Below are 26,029 nucleotides of genomic sequence, written 5' to 3'. Positions count from 1 at the left end.
TGAGGGGCCTCAAGAGTCTAAACTCCCCTCAGTGAAGGAGAAATAGTCATAAGGACGATATATAGCTGGGACATGTATGAAAGGCTTTATACTGGAGCCACCTTTCAAGCTGTTCCGCAACCTCTGCAACAGCGACCAACGACCAGGGAGGAGTGAAGTTGCTTAAGGAGTAAAGGAGCTCTGTCCTGGATGCTAACGAAGGTCCCATAGGAACTGGATCTAGCAGTACTGGCCTATACAAACACCATGCTATCACATCCCACCTGGACAGCCTAAATTTAGACCTTGAACCCAGGGCCTGTGTAGCTGATGACAAGGAATTGTATTTGCAGAAAGGAAGTGTGCTCATCTTTGGTCTCTCCACTGCCAGGGCAGTAGAAAAGCTGCAGGAAGGCATGACTGTCCTCCAAAATGCTTGGGACACAGTCCTTCATGGCAAAAACCCTGAGTTCCTTCCCACTCCCTGGTCTAATTTGTGGATTTTAAGGGTTTGTTTTGTTTTCTGATGGCGTCAAACATTTTACAAGGATACGTACGAGCCCTTCAAGGCTCAAACTCCTACTAGTTTTTTTCACTGGCATTTCCACCTGCAGCTGCTTCCAGAACCTGCCCTTTGGGAACTTGGATTTCTCGCCTTTCCATTTAATGACAGTTAAGGCCGCCTTGGCCTGCTTCAGCTCCTTCACTTTGATCTTCTTGATGGCTTTGTACTGCACTAGAATGACTTTGATGTTGCCCTTGGAGGCCATATTCTCTAGACCAGCCTTGAGCTCCAGCAGGGCCTGTGTCCCCTGCAAGACGTAGCTGGGGCTCAGGACAACAAGCAGACGTCGGCTTTTCTGGATGAAGCTCAGGGTTTCATCTGTGACAACTGGGAGAAAGAAACATTGAAGTGGTTAGTGATGGCCAAGAACTTGCTACTGAGCTGCTAGTGTGACACCAGATGTCTCTTGAAGGGGACAATAAAATCCCTTAGAGGCCCTCTCTAGAGACTATACTGTGCTTCCCAATCCTGCAAGTGATTCCAGATAAGGTCTCCCACACCATGGCTGGTACCCACTGCCTCATACAGTAAGAGCTTCTACTCCCAGCCCCAGGCTGCCTACAGATATGTTTCCTCCTCTGCATGCTACACAGAGATGCCCAAAGTAGCTACATCTAAAAGGCTCTGTACTACATGGCAGTGGCACCACCCAGTGTTATGAGGATGCCACGTGGCCAAGAGGGCTGCTCTGGAAGGCTCCGCTTTAGCTTCCTTCTAGTAAGAGCAGAAAAAGACTCTCTCTGGAGCAGAGCAGGAAAATTGCCAGCTGGGCAAAACATGACCTCAAGGAAAAGACTCAGCCTGAAGAGGTGTCAGGAATCCCAAATGTCTATGCTTATATCCCCCTCTGGCAGATATCCAGAATGACTCTGGATGACCATACTAACTCCTGTTACTCATCCGGCTGTTCCTGTTGCTGTCATCGATGAAAGCAGATTTGAGTGTTTCTAGAAGTGACAAGTAAACTGCTCTGAGGACTTCTAATGAAGTGTCCCAGATGTAACACTCTTTGAGTTGACGATGTCATGGTAACTGTGGATCCTCTTTGATTTTCTAACATCTGCAGGTAGCCTGCCTTTAGGCACTTTACTGTAATTAACGTGAAAATTCCTTGTAAGCGTGAATACCTGCACTCTGCTGCAGGACCTCCCACACTTCACTGAGAAAGGAACGCTCTTGACTGCTCAGAAAATACAATGGAGAGTAAAATAATGCTGACGGGCAACTTCACTGAGCTGTCAAGCACATTTGATTAGGTCCTGTCAGCAAACTCGCAGGATAATCCATCTCTCACTGTTTCTTCATCAAGGACAACATAACTCTACCCATGACACAGATGTACACTCTGGAGGCAAAACACCAGCTGCCAAAAGCTATTTCCTGGCCCACCCTGCTTCCCCAAGAAGGAGATTAGTCAAATCCTAGCTAAGAAGCAATAGGGAACCCCAGCAGTGTTGCTAATGATAGTGCAACAATGAGCCACCCCATCAGTGCTCCAGAGGGCTGGCAGTGACTGCCACGGTGAACAGGGGTGGGAGCACTCCAGGGATGAGCGTGAAGGGCAGGGAGCCCAGGAGAGCTGTGTTGAGGGGAAAATGAGACCCTCCAAAGGGAAAGGAAAAGGATGGCAAGAAGTGACAGGGGAACCAGAGGGAGATGTAGAGTTTGAGGAACAACTGGTGAGAACAGCTCAGAGCAAACCTGCTCTGAGCCTGGCACCAGCATCACGCAAATAGAGCCTGAAGGGTGCCCTGCCATGTCATCCAGGCTCTCTCTAGAAAGAACAGCACCACGACTGCAGTTGTCTCCCTAAGCCCTAAGGCACGTATATTTATTTGCCCTCAGTCTTAGAGGTGCTGTGTCCTGGCAACAAACATAACAGATCCCAGACTGATTCTGCTCCCTCTGTCAGGCAGCTGGGCTGAAACTCCAGCAGTCACTCCTGCCCTACCCAAAAGGGACCCCAATGGAATTTATCAGCACAGGTTCTATCATCAGTGGGGCCCTAACCCAAAGCCCATGAATTCAAAGGGGGGTGGTCTGCACTGGCAAAAGTTCAGCCTTTGAACTTTCAGTAGGCGTAAGAAATCCCAGAGCCAACTCAGCCCCCAGGACGCTTGAGCGTCTGCTAGATCCGTGCCCTCGCTGCGGCACCTGCTTGATGGTATGCACACGTATCTGGAGAGTTTCACAAATTTGGTGGTTCCCTGCACGCCTCCAGCAGACACTGTGTCGAGAACCTTATACGATTTATCTTGAAACAATGAAAAAAAAAAATCTACATCTTAGTGAAGAGATGAGTCTCACTACCTGCAACAAAGTACTCTTAATCACAGCAACTAAACAGTGTGCCGTGTTAGGCACAGACTCTCTAATTAACGAGCGTGAGTCGAAGTCCTTCTGGGAGGGCACATTATCTTCTCTCTGATGTTGACACAGGGCTCTCCACACCTCCCTGAAGCAGACACTCCTGGTTTTCACAGGCACTCACCATTACCCTCTGTGAGCTACCAGATATCACGCTCCTCCTGCCTCTTTTCTTTCTAGCCTTGACTTGATCCCCTTTTTTTAAGGCAGCTCAGAGGGTTTGCATGAAGGTCAAGTTCCCTCATGTTGATAGATCAATCACCCCTGCATATCACTGCTGGGGAAACCAGCTAAAATTACCAATGATCAGCACGTGCCCACCACAGCCTTTTTGGTGGCCTGGAGTATCTGCAACATGGTCACGTGAAGTAAAAACATTAAAAGATAGTAACAAGAGATTGTTAGTGGAGATGGAGGGAAAAAAATAAAGGATGAAGTTAACCTGAACAGGCCAGTTCAAATCAATTATCAGTACCTCAAAAAACAATAAAGAGAGGATATGCGTGGAGCACAGTCCTCTGTGAAATACTCACTTCCCCCAGGGAGGCTGTCTCTGTCAAAGATACACAGCTTGTACCCAAACTCATTCTCCAAGACTCCCCGCAGCGTCAGCAGCACAAATTCCTCCTCCTCCGCGTTGCGCGCATAGGACACATACACGTCGTACTCCTTCCCGTCTGAGCATTGGGAGCATGCAGAAACACAAACAGCAGAAGAGACACTTGAGATGCTGCACATACTGAGCCTCTGACTTGCTTCACAGGAAAAGCAGATATGAAGGCTCATGTTGAGTGCAGGCACCACAGGATAACACATCGATTTCCATAGTTACAGGACAGCAGTGCTGCCTCTGACTACCCAGCCTGACTGTGCAGGTACTCAGACGCTTCTGGGTCACTGAAGGCAGGAGACCACAGAGGGATGACCAACCCATTCTGTCCAGGGTTCTTTAATTTTTTGACCTCTCTGGCATTGCTGTCTACCCACTTAAGCAGCCCCACCAGACAGAGACTTGCACCCTGCCTACACCCACTGAGAGCTGCCGCACCCCCTTGGCAGGTTCACACCACAAGCTGAGAGGGCTCAAACACCCTTCTCCTCCTATAGAGGAAGAAATTTCAGTTCAGAGTCCCAAGAGATGAACCTCCCAGTAACACAGGGAAGCTGTGGAAGAACTGAGGACAGAAAGGTGATTTCCAGACCCACCCTTTTGGATGCCTTCCCACATTTTAAAGCAAATCACCCTGGAATTGTGAAACTCTACATAGAGTCACCAGAAAAAAACCAGGGACTTACTGAAACTTGGTGACTTATCTTGACTACCTATATCAGGTGGAACAGCTAGCCATCAGCAGGGCAGTGCCCCAGGGAGCCTGACACAGCCACGCTTCACCTCTGCAGAGAATGCAGAAGACTGCTCTCTCTTTTCCCCCTGACTCCTCTGGCTCTAATTTTAGACCCACACAACCGAATTCAGGCATAGAGACAGAAGGTCAAAAAGTCATTAAGCTGTGAAGAGGGTTAAAGCTAGCTTTTATGAAAATTTCTATATGAAAACGAATGGTCTGGCCTGTAGCAGGACAAAATAAATGTAAGCCATTTAACTCCTTACCTAGAATGGTTTCATCTGTTCCAAAATGAGCACGATAGAAGAGGACCATTTCAAGCCAATAAACATGATAGATGACTATCAGCACCACAATGAGCAGAATGGTTGCCCCCAGTCCACAGGCCAGCTCCACAGTGTACTTCGGTGCTACAACTGGGTTTAAAAAGAAACAGGGAGTCTTGTTTACAGAACAGGTTGGGATTTCAGCTAAGCAGGAACAAGCTTGTGTCACATGCAGCCAAATACCTCAGAGGAACAGCCAAGAGCCAAGATGGCCCTGCAGAGGAAGGTGGCCAAGCCAAGGCTTTTCTGGCAGCACATGTGATGGCTGACCACCTTGGAGTCCCCATTCTGGGTTAGTAGGTCTGGTTGGGCTGGCAGAGCAAGTCAAGGCACAGGCTAGACTTCTGTCTCTGAGCGAGACCCTGGGAACTGCCAGATGGTAGAATGACGTGTTGACAGAAACCACGTGCACAGTCCAAAGCCAACTCATGAACGTGATCTCAGCAGCAGCATATGCAAACTCTTGGGGCAACACAACAGCACTTACTTCTAGGACAGCCAACCAAAGCTCACCTGCAGCAAAATAAAGGCATTGGCCACCATTTTCCCTCCCCATCAAACACACAGAGTTCTTGTGGCTTGTCCCAGACTGACAGCAAGAATGCAACTAGCCATGGCCTGATTGTTTTTGTCCAGGAAAAAAGAATTAGAGTTAATTATGGAAAAGCTGAAATGCTTGCAAACAAATAGGACATCAAGCCAGAACATCAGAGACCACACTCCAACTCATACAGTGTCTGTCACACCACTGCTGCTTCTTTGTATTAAGGTCAGAAAATAACCTAACTGTATCCCTGCGCAACTCCATTTTTACGGAGATTTAGATGGCAGCCGACATGCACACTGGCAAACTGCATGATAAAAGAATGGCAGTGAGTGGAAACATCACCAGATTCCAAGATGTACTAAGTTTTATTAGAAACTGAATTACAAAAAAGAAAACGGAAGGAATTTAACAACTTTCATTAGGAGATGAGCAGCAGAAGTACATGAGGAGAGGGAAATCATCCAGAATCAGGTAGGAAATGTATATAACTTAATGCAATGGAGTAGGAGCCAACATATATAGCGGCTTGCTAAAAACTGGAATACAAGTGCTGAGGGGTTAGGTTCTGGCATGCTGGATGTTCCTGTGTGCACTGGGATGGTCTGCAGTGAGCTTAGCTTAAGTTTGCTCTGCTGGCAGTGGCTGGGGAAGGTTCTTGCATTTTGCTGTGGAACAGAGCAAAAAGGAGGGGTGGTGAGTAACCAGGTCTGCTCAGAGCAAACCCATTCAATCGCCCAGAGACAGACAGGGAAGGAAGAAAGAGGGTAGTACAGGTCAGTCCGCTAGAAAACAGCATTTAGGCACTGCTATATAGAGAAAGAATCTGAAGATTTTAGATTTGCTTCTGCTAATATATACAAACTTCATCATCACAGAAGTGGTATGTACTTAGGATGAACACGCTGGCAGGTGGTTTCAGCATCTTGGTTGTGTGTTTGGTCTATTGTTCCTTCTTCATGATCCAGCAAAGGTTTGTCTCAAAGGAATGTGACTTAAAACTAAGGACAAGTACCAAGAAAGAGAAAGAGCTCTTCCAGTAAAGACCTCTGCGAGCCTTCCCATGCTAATAGGGCAGAGTGGGGAGAAGAATGTATCTGGAATGAGCTACGCAAGGCAGGGCAGCATCCCTCATGGGAGAGGGGAGGTCTGACCTACAGTAAAGGCAAGTGTTGAAGCTCTAGATGAAGTTTATAAGGAGACAGAAATATCCACATTAATCAGGAAACCTCAAACACCTACAGTGAAGGCTCAATTCTTATTACTGAGAGGAAGGTCTGCAAAACAGGAACAAAATCTTTGATGAATGAAAGATATATGAAAAAGCCTACACTGAACAGAGCTGGATGAGTCCATACCATCCGTGCTGAGACAGCTGTATCTAGACCGGGGCATCATCTCAGCAAGGAGTAAAACCACAGAGCCTCATGGTTAGACTGTCTCACTCCCTGAGAAATGTCAACCAGTGCCATCTGCCTTCCGGCAGATGCCAACCAGTAGCTAATGAGTCACACAAAACCCTCATGTGATCAAGTCACCTGAAATCATTTCAAGTAGCCTGACCTCTCAGATCTGCTTAAACTGTGGTACATGGATGGGATGAGAACAGGTCTATCCATCCCTCTCTCTCCCCAGGCACTTGACCATGGTAGGGTATGCGTGACATTCGTCCTTTGCTCCCTGCTTTCCAGAGGCAGTGCAGTATGACGACAATAATACAGCACTGAGTACAGAACAGCGTGTTGGGGAGAAAGGCCTGATAGAGTTATTCATTCTCCTACTGTTTTTCAGGGCATGGCTCAAGGCAGGACTGACAGCCTGCTCTGAGCACGCTTCATTTCACACACATGATCTGCAAGTATTTTACCTTTCATGCGCACGATGGCCTGGCTATGGTCCTCGCCTTTGGCATTTCTGGCATAGCAAGTGTAATTCCGTTTCAAATCCTCTGGTGTGGCTTTTGCAACAGTTAGAGTCCTTATGACAGTTTTGTCTTCAAAATCTCTAGTAATTTCGCTGTAAGAGAAAAACCAGAGCATTACATATGTGAAACTGCAGTGAGTTCTTAGCGACAAACATTCCCTTCCCTGATATAGCCTGGCTCTTTAAAAAAAGAAAACACCTAAACCAACATAAATCAATAAATTCTTCAGATTTTAATACAGCTGCACCTGTTCCTTTATCTGATCTTCCTTAATGTTTATTTTGCCACTCATAATTTCCTCACTGCAGATGTGTCACATTGCATTTTAGAGAGAAAAGAAGTTCTTGTCTACGAAGCAACAAGATCTCATGAACTCAGGATTCAGAGCCCATGTCACATTCCCTGTGCAATCCTGGATGAGTCACTTTGTCTCAGCCTGAATGGATTATCTGCAAAATGGAGATGACAAGAGTATTTCCTTTTGCCTTTCCTTTTTCTACTTAGGTTTGCAAACTGACTGGGGCAGCAGCTGCCTTCCACGTGTAACCCAGCATCCAGCAAATGGGACTCTGTACCTTATTTGGGTTCTTCATGTGACTGAATCTCTGTTCCTCCTAATCAATGCTATGTATAATACTACAATTTTCAGTCTCTGTTTTTTGAAACTTCTTTATCATTTATGATATTTGGGAACATTCTTCTAAATAAAATTATGCCTGCCCCTGTTGTAGAAATCCCACAATAGCACCAGCTATTGGCACCACTACCAGGACCTGAACAAGTGATGATGTGAACTAGTAAACAAAGCTCCCTCAAATCCTTCTATAAGATGAGATACTGCCCAGGTCTGAAGGCCTCCCCCCCTGCGCTCCCAGTGCTCATCATGGCATGGTGCAGACATAGGGGTTTCTTGTTAACAGAGGAGTGAGGGACTCCAAACCCCCTTGCAAGTTAAAATGGGACTGTTGCATGTGTGTACCCACACCCCTCTGCAGGACCCAAGAGAGGTTAGACACAAATGAAGGTTCACATTACTATGTTACCTTTGTGTGACTTTTATCTTGGAGTCCGTGATGTCATCTGTGTTTTTCCCGTCTATGGTCCACCACACCTCAGTCCGGGAGTCCTTCAGGAAGGTGAAGAAGACCTCACAAGATAGAACAAGGTCATCTCCTGGGAAGAAAGGATCATGGTGAAGTATTGCCAAGCAGGAACTGCATCACTGCATCACTGTGCTTTCCAATGATCCTACCAGCCTGAGCTCTGCTTCCCTTCAAGAGGGAATGAGGTCAGCATCCACCTTCAGACATCTAATAACAGTTTAACACCCAGGGCACGTTGATTTAACACAGACAGATAAACAGGAAAAAAAAATCTTGCCTTCTCAAACGTGTTACGTATTTCTTGATGGCACCAAGAGACCCACCCAAAGGGAGATGCTCTATGCCAACCGCTTCCTTGGCAAGTGCAGCAGTGTTAATCATAGCCACTGCACAGGAGACAGATGCCATAAAGTGAAGGATACAGCTCCACAAAAGCATTTTGGTGTGGGAACACTTGTTCAGGCATTTAACTTCCCCTCAAGATCGGACTGGGGGCGTGAGTATCTTTGTGATCGGAGAGTACAGAGTGACTGTGGAAGAAGTCTGACCTTCTGAGACAAAAAAGCTGTGCTTTAAAATGAAGACACTGCTGCTAATCATCACTCTTGGCACCACATTTATTACAGCAGTGTAATGGGACATGATCAATTCCATATAGGGAATCACTCCAAAGAGCTCTATCAGGCTAAACAGATGGGGTGGGGGAAGGGTTGTGGTACCCCACTACACAATGCTACGAGGCCAGCAAAAGGAGAAGTAATTATGAAGTAATTGGCCAAAAAGGGAGAGGACATGAGTAAGAAGTGGCCAGAAGGCTGAAGCCCCTGAGGGGCTGCATGAGAGAGGGTTGGAGAAAACCACAGTCAGGTATGGGGCTGAGACAAAGTCCTACAGGAATTTCTCTAAGCAGCTGAGGGTCTCCATTTCATCTGTTTCTGCAGCTGCCATCCTGCATCTCTGTTCCTGACTATCTGTCTTTATTTGTGTTTGCAGAAATAAACTTTTAAAGCTGTGGTCTCCTATTCTGGCACTGACAGCTGGCACCCCACACTGTCTGCCAGGCAACTTGTAGCAGCTCGTGTGCTCTGTGAGGGAAAGCACCAGGGATGCACCGGAAGAGGAGAGCTTCTATGCCAGGCTGGGTCTCCCCGTTCCAGCAGGCAGGCTGCTAGGGCAGCGACAGTAGGCAGCAAGCACTGTCATTTACCTGCTTCCACTTCGTAGACAACTTTCTCATTTGGAGAGGTGAATTGTGGTGGCAAGGCCTTATTTGGAGATCCTGTGTGAGAGAACAGACAGCCCCCCATGGGGACCTTTCATGAGAACCTGAGGTTTTTGCAGCCTTGCTCATGATGCCCTTGCACCCCATTGCATATGCCCCAATCTAACTTGTGATATAATCCTGCTGCAGAGCTCCATGTGAAGAGAAATCTAATCCTAGTCCCCAAACTCAGGGCTAGACCCAGATTTTGAGGCTCCTCCAAAGTTTAGGTAAGTCTAGACCCAAGTTTTGGGGTCTCTTGCATAGGAAGAGCTCCATAACTCTCATCTCCCACAAGGCACAACCTGTACCCTGTTCTCCATATTGCTGCTTCAAAAAACAAAATATAAATGTAATTTCCTGTGGCAAGTATTTAAGCCGGCTCTTAAAGCAGCAGTTGCCTTGGGACTCAGCATGTGCTCTACTGTTCACTAGTTTTTAAGCTCTGTCTACAGTTCCCTGGCAGGTAGGGTGAGCCCTTGTGTTTGGGCTGGGTGACTGAAGCCCTGCCTGGCCAATTACACATCTCAGCCTCAGCACAGAAGGCTTTGAGACTGCAAGAAGATTGAGGCAAGTTGTCTATAATAGGATAATTCCACAAACAATCACAAGCAAAGGACACTGGATAAAAAAATTATGAAGAATGCTAGGGTTATACATTCACATGCCAGCAGAGGGTACCCCTGGCCATCTCACGGGCTGTATCTCACCAACCTAAGCCAGATCACTCTGTGTTTGGGGCATTTGACAGAATGGTGGGTAGGATCTCCACTGCAACATGTTCTTGGCTGTCACACAAGGCTGACCCCAGCAAGCAAAGATATAGCAAGTCAGTTGAGTTATGCAGATTGAGCCCAACAACAAACAGATCCTGTGACAGACTCTTCTAGCAGTTTTACCACTTCTGCATTTTACACAATTTAAAGTCATTCTTACCCACCACCTTCATCTTTATGGTTCTGGTGAGGTTATAGGTTCTTCCGTGGTCCTTGAATGTCACAATACAAGTGTAATTCCCTTTATATATACTGCGGACAATGCCGATGACAAGCCTGGTCCCTTGGGGGTATCGCTCATAGAAGCCATCCACCAAGCTGCAGTTCTGGAGTCAGGCAGAAAAACACTTGAGTTTTGAGATTCAGTAGTAAAGATATTGGTTTAAATGCTGCTATAAAGATCTGTTCTTAAACTATGAGTATGATACTTGGGATCGTGCTATAGGTCAGACCTAAATACCATGAAGTTCAGACACAAACTGGAATGTTCACCTTGAAAATGACGTGATGAAGCAGATAACACTAATAGTGTTAAAATTATTAGTGTCAACACTAACTATTAGTGTTAAAACTAATAGTTTATCCCACTTTAAATACAGATAATTTTATAACAGAGAGATTTCTGATCCAGAAGTAAATTTGCAATCAAGGTGAGCACACCAGCAGAGTGAAAGTAAAGAGAGGCAGGAAGATGTATTCACAAATTAATACTAAGACTAAAGGACACGTCCCCCGTTGATGTCAGCATGTCTAACTCTTTCGGGACTAATCAAGTTAGCCTCACTGACTTCATCTGAGGATGAGGCCCCAAAATGGGCATGTGGCAAATGAGAATCTGTAGGACAGAAACCTTAATAACTCTTCTTTTACTGTCAGGCGAGGCAGGAAATCTTTCCCAAGTACCAAGCTAGAGATTACTTTTCAGAAAGGTGTTATGCAGATGACATCTTGATTGTCATAAAACCCAAAGATATGCACATTTTCTAAGAGATTATTTCTGAGTGGTACATTTCCAAATCAGATACATCCTAATGGGGCAGTTAAGACAGGGGTCATATACTATTTTTAATAATTTTTATTAGGCATGGCATGACTTGCTGCTTGAAAAATTACTTCCGTGGGGCTTTTTCTTTCATTCTGCTAATTGATTGGTGAGATGTGAATTTCAATGAATGGTACAAGTAAAGCATTTCAACTGGAATGCAAACTGGAATGAAACTGCTCCTCTTGGATACAGAAGTAAGTTTTCCTGAAGGATTTGAGAGCTGAGTTTTTTTCTTTTGGGGTGGTTTTTTTTTTTTTTTAATTAGCAGATAAATTTGTTGCCAACTTTTTTTATTATTAAATTCAGTGATACAAAACCTTCTATCTAGAAATCCGAAAGCACTTTATAAGTGGTTAGAGAACTCATCCATAACCCTCTGGCTGCATATCCCCTGAGAATTCTTGCTCTCTTCACTAAAGGTATCCACCTAGAGAAAAACACTGAGGTCAAAATTTAATAAAACTGAGCAGTAATTCTGTAGGCAAGAGCCTTAGGATGGCTGGAGAGAGCCTCATTATCGGAGCAGTATGGAGGGTGGGATAGGGATGTCTCCACCTTCAGGAAAGAACTTTGCTGAATTGTGTCAAACAGGGCACCCATAATCCTTGCGGTGGTCTGATGTACAACTTCATTTCCTCACCTCAGAGGATTTTGGAACGGAGGCTATTTTCACTAGCAGGCACTTTTGGGGTTTGTTTGTTTGGGTTTTGTTTTGGGGATTTTTTTGTCTATTTTTACCGGGAACATGAATCTCAGTCTCCAGTACAGGGATAGTGCCTGGCTTACAGAGCAGGTCAGGTACCTGCCCACAGCTGAACTGAGGTTCCTAAATCCCTGCTGAAGTGTTGTCCAAATGTGCACACTGGTCTAAAAAGTTCCAGTGTTAGCTCTTAATTCCCTTCCAAAAGCAGTTCTACCTTTGAACTCAATGGAAACAAAACTCCTAAAGTTAGTAAATCTTCACTTAACAGCTTCATTACTGGGGAGACTCTGAAACGTAACTCCATGATTCTCAGGCCAGCCACTGGTTTTTCAGATACACCGCTACATTTCCCCACTCTCAAATAAGGCCTTCTTACCAAGTACCACTTGACAGTTGGTGTTACACTAGCAGGGTAAAACCCATCAATATCTGGACATACAATCTTCTCATTGGCATGCTCCAAGTAGAAAATCTCCTCAGTGGGTTTTATTGAATGGCTCACACAAGAGTGTTGGTCTTTCGGAACAACCTCCAAGGGAAATGCAACTTTGCTACAGTAGGTTGTATTCCTACAGACAGAGGAAGATTAGGCTGATTAGTTGAAACTTGTTTACTCCTATAGCAGTAGAACGAAATAAAAATCACATCTGCAATAATGAGCATCACAGCTCTGCTGAGGTGTGCACAGACTTAGTTGACTCATTTATAAATGGGAAAACACCATCAGAGGTGGCCACACTAGCTCAGAAAAGCCTATAAAGATGACTAACAAGCAACACCCACTCCCCTGCTGGTAAAGCAGATCAAAGGGTCAAAGACATGATGAACCAGAGACAACGTGAGGAAGATCAAAAAGAGCTCTTGTGCTCAGTGCACAGCAGATGCTATACCCATTTTGTATTAGACTTAAAGACACTTTTAATTTCCTAGAAGTCTGAATCTCATGAATCTTTGCCAAATTAGCACGCAGTCAAAACATTACCCCTGCATCTGAAGCTATTTTTACTCTAGACGTACAGCTCACTTCTTAATGGTGAGCGCCTGCAGATTTTGCCACGGGCTCAGCAATAATATTTTCACGGACACTTGCAGGCAGCAAGAAGAGGCATGCTTATTAATGTTTGCAAGACTCCAAGCATTATTACAGTGTAAATTGGCTCAGCACTGAGTGGTCTTATAATTGTAACATTCTTTTCCCTTTAATGCTTATGTAAATGGTCTTCTCCCTACAGAAAGATCTGGTGCTAACAGCATAATTTTCCCACTTCCATGAAAGTCTTTCAGTTACGCTGTAGACATATAGAAGCTGCATTGCTCAACCTACCTGAGCATGCACGTGTAATTCCCAGTGTCATTGAGAAGGGCAGGCCAGAACCAAAGGGTGTCTTTCTCCTTACTAATGTGGTTGTCTGGGAGACGAAAATTAATGGGCTCCTCTAGATCCCGGTCCTGCCCAATCCTGTACCAGATTAGGGTTAATCCAGCAGAATGGGCTGTGCTGTAGTTGTACTTCAAGAAGGTCTCAAAAAGTGGGCATTTGATCTTGGCAGGTTCCCCATCATAAATCTGGATCTGCTTCATGGTGTCCACACCCCAGTCATCACAGCGTTCTGCAGCCAGGAAGAACAAAGCACCTTAGCTTGCAAGCCTGCAGGAGAAAACCAGTCCTGCCCATGTTCCCCACAGCCCTTGGTCCTGTCCCCATTAAAATCAGAGGCAAAAATGTAGCATTTTCAGTGGAAGCAAACTGAGCTTTTATAAAGCAGAACAAGAATACTATGTTCATTTCTAGAGAACCTGCAAACCTCTACTTTTATCTATACACCTCCTACATTTCTTCCAAGCTATTTATCCCCCACCAGGACAATAGGCTAGGATATTCCTGCGTAACATCAGGCTTCTTAAACAGCTCCAAGAAAATTCAACCCTAAAACCTTGTGTGGAAAGAAAAAATTCGGTTGGAAACAATGCTGGAGGTGTCTGTGCATCCATGCACAGTCACAGGCAAGATGGAAATAGAGGTGCTGAAACAAGAGGAAAACAAAATGAAACCGAAACCAAAACCAACCCTCCCTTAGAGCCACGGGCCATTGCCGCTGCTAGAAGCAGCTGGACTGTGTGTTCTGGAAGGAAGGACTGTCCTTCCTGTGGTGGATTCATGTGACGCTTGTGCACACTATGATAGCACAAAAAGCACAAGGTAGCAACTGTTTACAGTGAAGTTTGGTAAGGGAGGCTGAGGAGCAGAAGAGACAGCATGGAGGAGGTAGCAGCAGGTTCTCTTGGGGATCCCCAGGCAGTCCCCAGGGGCAATCCCCAAGCACAGATCAACAGGTTCAGCATGGCTCACAGCAGACTCAGGCTGACACAGAAACCGGGCAGCATGAGAAAAAGTTGTATAGTGCTTTTTTTAAATTTATTCTTGTAATTAGTGAACAGTTTCAGTATAAAAAACAGGCAAAACCCTTTTCTCTTCCGAGTACTCCTTTCCCACTCCATTCCTCCTACCTATCAGGATGGCCAGTCACGAAGGGACTTGGTGCACGCAAAGGATGGTACCAGGGTGTCCGCAAACCTGAGAGCAGCCCGCACTGCCAGCGCCAGCCGAAACAGGCAGAGAAGCTGCTGTCGCTGTGTCTTCCACCTCCCCGCACTGACAAGGCAGAGCATGGCACAGCACGCTTCCCAGTGCATCTCTTGTAGCTGCTGGGAGGCATTAGCTAGGGCAGCCGGATGTCTGGGAACCCCAAATGAGTCAAACAGGAGAGGGGTGTGCTGCCTGCAGTGGTCCCCGGGAGTAGTGTCTCAGCATATCACAGGCACACGAGAGACACTGCAAAGCCTCTACGGTTTGCAGATATTAGAAGAACTCAGAGTGAGAAGAAAACCAGAATACAATACGCTCTTTCAGCCCAATTCTTCTGAACTGACTTCACAGGCACAAAGCAGGATTTCCAGCATTTTATCTTCCTTAAATAGAGGGATGTAGCTTGCCTTCAAATTCATGTTTAATTAAAAAAAGCAAAGAGATAAACCTTTGAGAAGATGGGCCCACAGCACTTACAAGCAGCAGTGCTAACTCCTGTGGCTCAGCAATGGTTAGTCACAGAGAGGAGGAATCTGGGCCAGTAAGAATAGAAATGTTTTCTGGCAGGTTTACACAAAAATGTAAATGTAAACTGCACTGCTTCTCCTGTGGTATGCCAAACACCCATATGAGACTGCTACTTCTGGAGGAAAAGAGTGAACTGGGCTAGGAAGAGGCAGTGAAGCTACCCAGAGTACAAACATGCGCTCTTGCGAACCCCAAACCCAAATGGCTGGAGAGTGCCATCTCTCGTCATCTAAGAAACACGTAGGTATTTCTTACAAAACTGCACACCATCATCCAGTATGGTTGCTGCCACAGCCAGCACCAAGGCTCATTTTGAAAGACCAAACCACTACCTTCCCTTACGGGAAGGTGCATAGTCACCATCAACTGGAACCAGTATGCTACTTCATGCTGGTGGGGCCAAGCTACTGGATTAGGCATGGTCAAGTTTCCATAGAATGGTAAACGAGACAGATGGGCCTGCCAGAGACTAGCTGCTAACTGCACGGTAAAGCACAGATTACTGTTCGTGGAGTGGGGGCATTTGTTCTCATAAATAAAGGCTTTCCCTCTGAAAGGAGCAGACCTGGGTCTGTAAATCAGGACACCCAGGCTCCCTTCCCAACACCTGACTTTGCTGACTCCTCTTTGGCTGCATAAAGAGAAATTGTCCTTATTTGTCTGTTATTCAAATGGCAGGACTGGAGAGGAAGACGACTATAGAAGACATTACAGTAGTGAATTCTTGGAGTCAAGATCAGTGAAATTGCAATCACAAACAGCTCTTGCATTTTGCATTAGATCATAAATCAGCACTGTAAAACTACTTAGCCATTCTACCTGAAAGAGTTATTGAAAATAAATACAACTATTGTAATTTTTCTTCTTAGATTACAGAAAAGCAACGCATGGGCCTTCTCGTCTTGGCAGAGGAGAGGTGACTGTTATTGTTCTTTACTATCAGGGCTGTTCCTGGAGATTTTGTCTCAAAGCTGGCTAATTGCCTGACTTCAGAAACACTGACACACTGAACAGCTAGTCCTAAGGCTCCCCCCCATGTGCGCCTTGCCTCGGAGCGTTGCATGCTCTGAGCTGAACCCCAAACACAGCACATAACCACGATGGTACGAGCAGCTACTCCACAGTCCACAGGAGCAGCCATGCACCTCGAGATCACAGGCTGTGCTTGCCACGCTGCCAGCAGGGACTCCAGGGCAAAGCCAGCCCAGCATAGCTCTGGAGGCTCAGGGAGCAAAGCCACGACTCACCGCTCACAGGAGAGATAGCAGAAACACTACAGGCTGGAGTGAGACCTCCTTCATGCATAAAACACTGAGGACAGAAGTTGTGGCAGTTCACACAGCTTCCCTCATCCACATGCCAAGCTAACAGCAGTGATGCTCTTTTGATTTTTTGGAGCGTTTTATGCCTGAGATCACCAGGCTCTGCCTGACATGGATGTGAGGGGAGAGCAGGGCATCTCTCATGCACACCTTTGTGACCCTCTTGCTCCTCGGCTGTGATGCGATTCTTCTCTTCTGCCAACAACATCCTTTGCTGTGGTGGCAGACCCCAGTGAACAAGTCCAGCCCAGACAGTTGGCTGCACTCCCCACACACATGTAAAATAGAGAGGATGGTCACATTGTTATTGCTATAATTTTATTTGCATCCAACAGTTCCCTGTAACATTTGTGCCTCTTCCACTCTTTTAATCTTTATTGGATATTCAGTGCCTATTTACTGCTAACATCAGCATGCCGCTACTTGGATGTCAGCCTAAACTGGAGATAACCCAAAAAAATGACATGACATTGCACTGAACCTCACTGGCATAAGGCAGCGCCCACTATGAAGCAAAGAAAAAAAAATTACACAGACACATACACATTGATATATCATGACTCCAGTAACAATATTTGAGGGGGCACTGCAGAAAGAAGATGCAAGGACTCAGTTCTACTTGTGAGAAACAGCACTAACTTTTACAGTGCTTGTGCCCATTTGCAGCAACCCACACTGGTTTTCACTGGCTACGCCTAAGAAATGAGTTTCTTCTCTCTTGAAATGCTTTCTGCACGGAGCAGCTCCTGATTAAATCAAGTGGGATCAGAATTCATACTCTGAATTCAGAGGTTCACTAATAGGTGGAAACCAGTGAAGAGACTGGAGAGCTATATGCAGCAACGTGGTCCCTTTCACTCTGCAGCAAATGGAGTACTACGCACATAACTGAGGGACACAATAAAACTCTCTAAAAATCCACCATGCCACAAATGCATCTTCCTAGAAACGCCTCTGCAAAACACTTTTGAAAGAAGCCATCTTTTTCTCATTACCGGTGAGCTGTACTGCCAATGTCTCAACTGACCCCTCTTACCGCTCAGTGCTCTGTAATCACACAGCGAGGCAGTTTGTGACCCATAATAGCTATCCGTGACAGACAATGCAGGAAAAAGGCAAGAAATGGTGCTGTTTCCACAGCCCTGCTTGGGAAAAGTGATGGGGATTACACAGGCTGGAGGGAGCTGCATGGTCGAAGAAAACACCCACCTCCAGCACTGCAAGAGAAAGCGCAGAGAGAAAGGTCAGGTAAGGATGTCCATCTTGACTTTATGTGCCTTAAGATAAAGATACGAGTGGGCTGCTGCACTACTGCTCCTCCCTGATGCTCACTGGGAACTGGGTGGACTGGCAAAGCTAACTCCAAATGTCTCCCTTGCTTGGACCTTGCAGTCTGTTCATAATGGTTCATCAACTATGGATACAAGGGACAGAAAACTCTTCTGTTACAGAATTAGTCAGATCTATTCCATTTCTGAATCCGGTGCTACGACACCCTTAACCACCAGGTATCCCAAAACAGACTTCTTCTCAGAAGCCAAAGCTGAGGAAAGTAGCTTCTCCAGATGCAAAGTAGAAAGAAAGCAGAGAGGAAAATAAGAAATTATATTGCTCAGCTGCATAAAGATGAAAATAGACATTTCTAGAAACCTTTCCCAACCTTTCACTTACTGCACTGACTTACCCCCTTTGGAATAGAGCTCTGAACACACACACACACACACATATACCCCAAAAGGCTCCTGAGCTGCATCTGCAGCACCCATTACTAGCACCCACACAGTCAAAACAAAGATGAAATTGGTGCAATTATTTTGAGACAAACAGTTTAACCCATGGATCAAAAAAGAAAACCAGAGTAAGGCCACATCAAAAAAAGTTGTCCCATTTTGTCCATAGTTTGGCATTTCTCTGCAGTCATTTCAAGCAACTCCATTAAAAAAAAATTCTCAACCACCAAAACTCTACCAGCTCCACATCACCTCCACCCCTTCCCTCCCCTGGAGCTACAAAGGCTTCCTCTAGTTAAAATTTCTGTTAAGAAATAATAAAGAGCCACTCTTATGAGAGGTCATCAATAATCCGGCACAAATTACCCTGACATTTGCCAAATTGATGTGCCCCTCTTAATTTTCTCTAATTTTGGAAGGGAGTCTGCCTTGCATGCAGACTGGGACAGTGTGGTGGCAGCAGGACATGAAGCCATCACTGCTGCCCTTTGAGTGAGGCAGCAGACCCCTCTTCCCCACACCATTTGAGCAGCAGCATCAGATGGGGCTGCTCTATCTCAACAGCTTCCTACTTTCTTCGGCCACTCCTGCTGCACTGTCTTAAAGCAAAGCTGACATGAGTCAGCCTCCACCCAGGGAGCACAGCCAGGCCAGCAGTTAGTTGCTGCAAGAATCAGCGTCAACAAGGCAGATAAAGCTGGTCATGCAAAGTTAAGTGAGAATTAATTATTACCTTAAAAAAAAAATTCTTCCCCCTCCCTCTTTCAAGCTCACAGCAGTCAGTGGGAAGGAAGCCGAGGAAGTCAGGCTGAATGGAAGAGCTGTGCTGTGAGCACAGGAGGTACGAGCTGTGGCCAGCAGTCACACGTGGGTGTGCTTCCCATTTACACCGGGGCCAGAAGCTCCCACTCTTCCACTGCATCTGCATTGTCCTTTTCACACACACATCCTGCCCAAGACCCAGCTGTGCTCTTTGCTCAGCAGCCGAGCAATCAGGCAGTGTGGCAGGGTGGTGCTTCCCATGCAGCCTGTACCCCATCTGACCGTACAGAACAGCAGCAGCAGGGTAGCATGGAACAAAACAAATGAGAGCATCTTCCCTAAAGTGGGAGCAGGGGCAGACCTGATCACACTGAAATTGGTGGGAATGGCCGAGACCTTGGGTTAGCCTTAGCCAAAATCAGCTGGCTCTCATAATTTTCTCCCACTATCTCCACAGCAGCAATAGTGGTCAGAGAATGCCTAAAAACTGGTTGTAGATCAATGCTGCCTTGGAGGATCAGCCTGGAAGCTACATGAACTATGCAAGAATTTATAATCTGACTTCCAGGGGAAACACATCAAAAAGGGCCTGTCCTAACCTCATTGCCCTCCTCCCACAGCCTCTCCAACAGAGCAAGTAAGTGGAAGTGGTTCTGGCACAAACCTCCCAGTGACTGGTTTCAATGCACAGCCCACAGCCCAGCCCCATCCATGAGGTTCTGCTGCAATGGCACCAGTGATGTGCTTTTACACTTCTCTCAAGTCTCACCACGTTCATCCTGTGTTGCCACTGAGCTGTGATGCTGCCATGGAAGCAGCTCCAATAGATGCTGCACACAAGGAGGGAGTCTCTCTCCCTCCCTCCTCTCCCAGCCACTTTTATCATTTAAACAGGAAGAAGGAAATGGACTTTCTGTTGCAGAATGGCTCATTATTTCCAAAAGCACTTAGACATTGTGGTTGTTAAACTTTAGATCCTGAAAGTCCAGTTCAAACAGGTGTGACCACCTGCCTCTCCACCACATTCATGAAAACCAAGCTGACTGCATTCTGTTGACTTCAGAGGAAGCAGCTAAGACACGACATCCAAAAAACAATGATTCTATAACAGAGCCCATAGCTCCTGACTCTGAGCTTCTTTATCTAACCAAGCACAGCCTGTAACATGGGAGGGGTAATTGTTGTTTGTGTCTTTTAAAACACCTCCACCATGAGCTCCATGCCTTCACTCTCTGTGTGTAAAGCTGTGTTTACCGATGTGGCACAGAGTATTTTGGTTACCTCCAGCAACTGGGACAGAATAAAAAAAAAAAAAAAAAGTATTTGGTTTTCTCTAGCAAGCTTGACATGTCTTCCTAGAGGCTTTCTAAAAAATTGAGATCAAAACAATAAAGGTGGGGGGTATGAACCGCTTCAAAGCCTGAAGGAGAAAAGAAGAAAATAGCTACTTTCCATCCCACTTCATTGAGGAAATTGCTGTGAGAAGCAAAGCAGAGCAGCCCAAGAGAAGGAAAGATAGACAGGAAACAGAAAAGCCTGTTGCAAAATCACCTGTAGGAAAGACGACATGAAAAGGAGGTTTACCTGATGAGCACCACTGTAGAGCAGGACTCAAGCTGGCTCTTCTGTGTGCCTGGGACAGCAGACCAGGACTCAACAGTGCCCGGGCTCAGCTCCTGGCTCTGCTAGAGGTATGCTTACTTAAACCCATGCAGCCTAGCTGCTGCACTTAGCCTAGGTCTCTGTTGCCTGCTTTAACATACAGTCGACAATTCTGCACCGCCCACCACAAATATCCACAAGGATGTCTGCATAAAAAAAAAAAAAAGTGCTGCAGCAGTTGACCTCAAATGAGGACAGGAACTGAAAAAAATGCAGCATGCAATAAAATACAGCATAAGTGTGAATGAGCCAAGGCAGGAGGCACTTGTGTTCCATAAAACATATGAGACTGAGCACACAACTGTGCAGCTGCAGAGAGGAGCTATGATGGATAAGGAGGATGAGACAGGTCCCTAATGTTCCCCAATGCCCTATTTGATATGCACAAAGGAGCAAAAGTGACCATTCGATATCACGTCAGCAGCACACCCAGAGGGGCTGCTTTCCTCCACACATTTCTGCACTTCAGTGCAGATGGGTCACAGCAGACTGATACCTGTGCAAAGACTCACCCCTCACAACCTATATCCTCAGCTGACAAGAAGCAGAAGCGAGGTCTAATCTCTTTGGTGGGCACGACTCTGGCTGGTGCAGAAGAAGGCTGCAGCTCCACACCTGCACTCAGGCCAGCTCTGTGCTGCAGATTTTATCTCCATCCACTTCAGGGCTATGCACTTTTTAACACCCTTGGTGTTGAATAACTTCATGCCCCCAAGCGCCATAAACTTCTACAATTTCGGTAACTCACAGATGGGTATGGATGGTTATAAAATCATGTCCTAAATTAGGACAGCAAGAAGCTGAGATTGGAAGAGTAGGAGGAAGTCAGGAAATCCCAGGAGAATATGATGGGGGAGGGATTTAGTCTCTTTAGAAAACAATAATGCAGTTTAATCTATTTTTCTTCTGACTTTACACACTAAAATAAGCTTCTCAGCTTCTGGGGCTGTCACAAATCATAAGGAAAATAAGGCCACTGGAACCCCATCAGTAGCATAAGAACTATATAGAAATAATCCTAAGGAGCTGCGCAGGGCTTTCCATCTTCAAAGTGTTTTACAGACAGTAATTTACTAATCTGCAAATTTCCCCTGGCCATAAGCAACTGCACTGCTTCTCTTCTAAGTGTTAGAGACACACAGTGCAGATCAATCAGCACTTGGGAGAAACGGTGCAGGCAGCATCTCTGACCTCTGGAGCCAGAGCTCAGTTTCTGGCTCACTGTGGGCAGAACTTTGTCACTCCAGTCACTACCTGAATCCAGAAGCAGCGGTGACGTCTGACATACTGGACCCAACTTTAGAGGGAACAAGATCAGTACTTGAGAACCTCTGGTATGGGGGAGCATAAGAGACCTGCTCCCAATCCAGCAAATAACAGCAAAGTCTGAAATAAAATTCCTAGGACAGAGGCTCCCGTCTGCTTACAGCCACTGCCTGCCACGCTGGGGTGTCACTCTGGGCAGAAACTGGCCCCAGTCTCATCCTAACACATTGCCTGCCTGATACCCCCCTAAGGGAGCTGTCAGAGGAGTTTCCTATGCAAACACGATGCTTCCTCTACCTGTTCACACTAGGTGGGACCTTTAGATATTCAGCACAAGGCTGTTGCTCCTCTTCACCTGGCAGCAATATTCTTCTGCTTTTCTCATTCCCCAAGACAATACTCCTAAAGCTGATCCTTTCCCCAGACCTTGCCTGCAAAAGGTGGAAGCTCTTGGAGAATGGAGGAGCAGCCTGGTTAGCAGAGAGAGAAAAATAAAACAGCAAGCACAACTACGGCTACATCTTCTAAATAACTTGGTATCTTAATAGGCTATGTTGTTTGCAAACATGTTCTTTCTCCCACTGGTTTTTCATTTCTTTTGAGCCCATGTATATTTATATGACTTCAGTAGTGCCAAAGAAATCATTGTAAGACCAAAACTGAGTTCATTGGGTTTTGCTATTCTTCTCTGGATATCAGAACATCTGGGTTCATTAAGCATCCTGCAATATAGCACAGAGATCTAGGCCTTATTTCCATCTAACGATGGCTTAGCTGAGACAAGGAAAGCAGAAGACCCTAACTATCATTGCAAACAATGCCCCAAAGGTCACGAGTAAGGAATTCAAACCCAGGCACTGAAGATCATTTATATCCTCAAGACCAAAAGATATTTGCCCATGCATACAACATGAGTGAGTAGCACTCAGGCACAAATTCAGACTCAGACTCCAAGTTTTACCCTGCACTACTCAGACCACATTTCTTTCCTCTTCCAGCTTGCGGCTGGAAGCAGAAACAGCAGAGCCCAAACAACAGATGTTTAGATGGTACAGTGCTGTTGGCAAAGTTTGGGGGGAAAAGAAAGCTTGTGTATTTGCCCCTCCAGTAAGAAGTAGGGTGAAGTACAATGCTGAAGCTTTCTAATGCAGCACAAGGGAGACTGCAGCCGTAGTGGCTGAACTGGATGGAAGGACCATCTGCATTATAGCCAGAGCAGCGCTGGTGTTTTAGAGTTGAAATTTAGTAAGTGTTGGCACCTCATCCCCTCTGTAAGCTCAGAAACTTCAGACTCAGCAGCACCGGTAGCCTTGGCTTGGGCAGCCCCCAGTCAGTGTTGCTGACCATGCTGCTTCCCAGTGAATAACTGCAGAGGCAGGCAGGAAAACAGCAGCAAGCCATGACAGGACTCCTGCCTCTGCCTCCAGCCTTCCCCAGCCTTTGGCAGCCTGGGCTGGAGAGAGAGCTGGTCCTGACAATACGGCATTACATGACTACCATAGCAAAGCACTGAAAACATTCCAGCTGAAATGACAAATCTCTACCAAGTCACACATCTTAAACATCCTATGAGCCAGGTTCCCCAGTGAGATCTATGGCCTTGCTTGGTGTTAGGTGAGCACTGGGGCAGCTGCAGACTGTGCACAGCCCTTCTGCATTCACTCTGGATAACCTCTGCTCTGCTCCCCCACCACTGCTCCCCACTCTGAGAAGAAAAAGCAAGCCCAAATGCTGTAACATCATCTGAGCATGTTCGGTTTCCCACACTGCTCTGTATTTATGACTTTGCAAGGGTGAAACAAGCTTCAGCTGCCTTTTGGTGCCAGTCTCAAGAAACCCCGCAGTGTAACAGAGGGCTGCACAGACGGCTGCCCCTCCATCCAAGTACAAACAGCCATCCAAGCCCATCATGAATAACAGAGGATGTTTTGACAGTCCAAAGTGGTTTATGATGTCCATGGAACAAAAAGGGAGCTGAAGAGTGAGTCTGTTACCCATAGGCCTGCAGAGAATTAAATGCTTACACTACAGTGGATTTGCAGAAGAAATGTATTTTAACTGATCACGCGTTCCAGGCATCCCCCTTTCACACTTGTGTTGTTGCAGCACTCTACAAGGGCTTTAACCATTCTGAACAGAAAAACTCTGCTAAAGCCAGAATATTTAAAAGGCACTAAATACCTTGCAGGAATACATGAAGAGTTCTGCCAGATCTACTGGCATGAGCCTGTGTGACCCAAATGCCGAGGTGCTCATTTCACAGCTCCCAGGTGCCATCTCAGCTTTCAGAGTTTCATTAACATTTCCTGGGCAATCCTGGTTCTATTGCCCCTACCTCCCATTTCTGAAAAAGCCCAAGATGACTGCATGTGGGGTGTTGTAACACTGCCTCAGCAGGAGGAGGATATTGCGTTGGTAGACATCAGAACAGCACGTCCAGAAGCACACACAAAGCAGGGGTTTTCCCCACAAGCAGCAGCAATCCATGTTGCTAGGTCCCTCCTTTCCCAGGCACTTCTACTACCTACAGCTTAGCAGAGGAGGCCTAGGCAGTGTATTCTTTCTCCATTGCTGTTTCCCCATTGCTCACCAATTCCACCAGGCCTCTGTTAGTCAAGATGTGACATCCCCTACTGTGAATGCCTGCAGCCCTTGGGCAACCAAAGGAGGAAAGTCTCCCAGCCTCCACCTTCTGCAATGAACCCTGCACTGAGATGAACCTTGCTGAGGTGCATGTTGTAACCTGGCCCTGATAATTCAGCGTGGTCCAAGAGGTAACGATACAAGAGCTGTTCATCTGCTCAGGGTATTATAACTGCTTGTTTGTCAGCGCTGCAGAGGGCAAAGGCTCATGGGGGGGACTTGTCAATCCCCTGCATAGCCCTTATTTCTGAACATTACCCTCTACAAAGCCAGCGCCTGTTCTTCCCGCCCTCCCCCTTTCCATTTGCCTCCTGCAAATCATGCTGTCTCCTTCCACCCCCAAATAGGAAGTCCGGAGCCGAGACACACACAATCTGCCTCTTCACAAGAGCTGGGCTGAAAGTGTGCCAGAGGAGCCGCGAGCATGACAACATATTTCCTGTCAGGAAAGTGACTCAGAGAGATGGGTATGAGAGCTCCTCTTACTCAAGAAGTTCCCCTCTCCCCTTTCATTGCTAAGGCATGAGTCAGAAGCCGAGAGCCGGAATCTCAGCCCCCTCCGGATCCAGCCAGGAATAGCAGAGTTCAGGTTCAAGCCCGGGTCCTGCACGCAACTCAGTGACAAGTCAGTACCACGTGCTGAGCTCTGGTTTCACCCCTCAGAGAAGGGGAATGACAACACTGACCAAGGGGGCAGCTTGAATTTGCAAAGCACTTTTGCATCGAGGTGGTGGTTATTGCTATTTGCTAATGCACCCCTTTACACCAGGCTTGTAGCCTCATTATACAATACCCCCACAGAACTAACAATGCATTCATGCATTTTGCTAAATTATTTTAGACATGACTATTTCATCCAGGAATACTGCAAACGCTTAAAAATCACTGCAGCCAGTTTTCTTTCTCTGGCCTCAGATCAGTTCTTCCCGTGATAAGCGGGCAGACCCATCACATGCAACGTCCTTACCTGAGCTGCTGCCGAGAGTGACCATGCACAGCCAGAGCACAACCATCGGGGCACCGACCATCTTCATCCTGCTGAGACAAAGCACGCACAAAGGTTCTGGTTATTTTACACTGCAGTGATGACTGCAGACAATTTTTCAACTCTGAATGTATGTGTTTATTCCTCCACCCACCCAGTGATCCTTTAATTCTGCTATGTTCTTTTTTTTTTATTTCATTAGAATTCCTTAAGAACAGCATCTGTATGGCAGTGTTGTTCTGCCTGCAGGCAGCTGCGAGTGCTCTCCAAGCCTGGGAGGTGATGGCTCAGAAGAGGACAGCCCTGCTCATTGACTTAAGTCACTGGAATAGTCCATATCAGTGAGCACAAGGAGTAAGGTAGATACCTGCACGCTAGAAAACCCAAGCTTTGACTCCCAAAACACCAAGGTCCTTTGCCAAGACCTCATTCTGCTCATTTCTAAGAATGAGTGCAGAAAGCACCTGCAACGACAAGCAGCAGGTGAAGCACATTTGCACTGAACACACACCTGACAGTTTGGTGTGACAACCACGCCGGTGCAGTCTGAATTTGCAAGGTCTGCTGCTGGAGACCTGCAAAGAGGCTGGCTGCGAGAGTCCTGA

At 46.3% G+C, this 26,029-nt stretch overlaps 1 protein-coding gene across 1 annotated transcript; it reads right to left on the bottom strand.

Annotated features, from left to right (window-relative positions):
* Positions 1–430: 430 nt before the first annotated feature.
* Positions 431–13,550, bottom strand: IL1RAP (interleukin 1 receptor accessory protein). The gene is given in 10 exon segments (XM_010136826.1): positions 431–497; positions 499–871; positions 3,445–3,588; positions 4,524–4,673; positions 6,995–7,143; positions 8,095–8,224; positions 9,362–9,433; positions 10,352–10,517; positions 12,316–12,508; positions 13,264–13,550. Coding segments are annotated over 10 exon segments (1,701 nt in total). The 5' UTR covers positions 13,521–13,550.
* Positions 13,551–26,029: the final 12,479 nt, after the last annotated feature.

The sequence above is a fragment of the Buceros rhinoceros genome, unplaced genomic scaffold (assembly GCF_000710305.1).
Source record: "Buceros rhinoceros silvestris isolate BGI_N320 unplaced genomic scaffold, ASM71030v1 scaffold17695, whole genome shotgun sequence".
Classification (NCBI taxonomy): domain Eukaryota; kingdom Metazoa; phylum Chordata; class Aves; order Bucerotiformes; family Bucerotidae; genus Buceros; species Buceros rhinoceros.
This window is presented reverse-complemented; position numbering and strand designations above follow the sequence as displayed.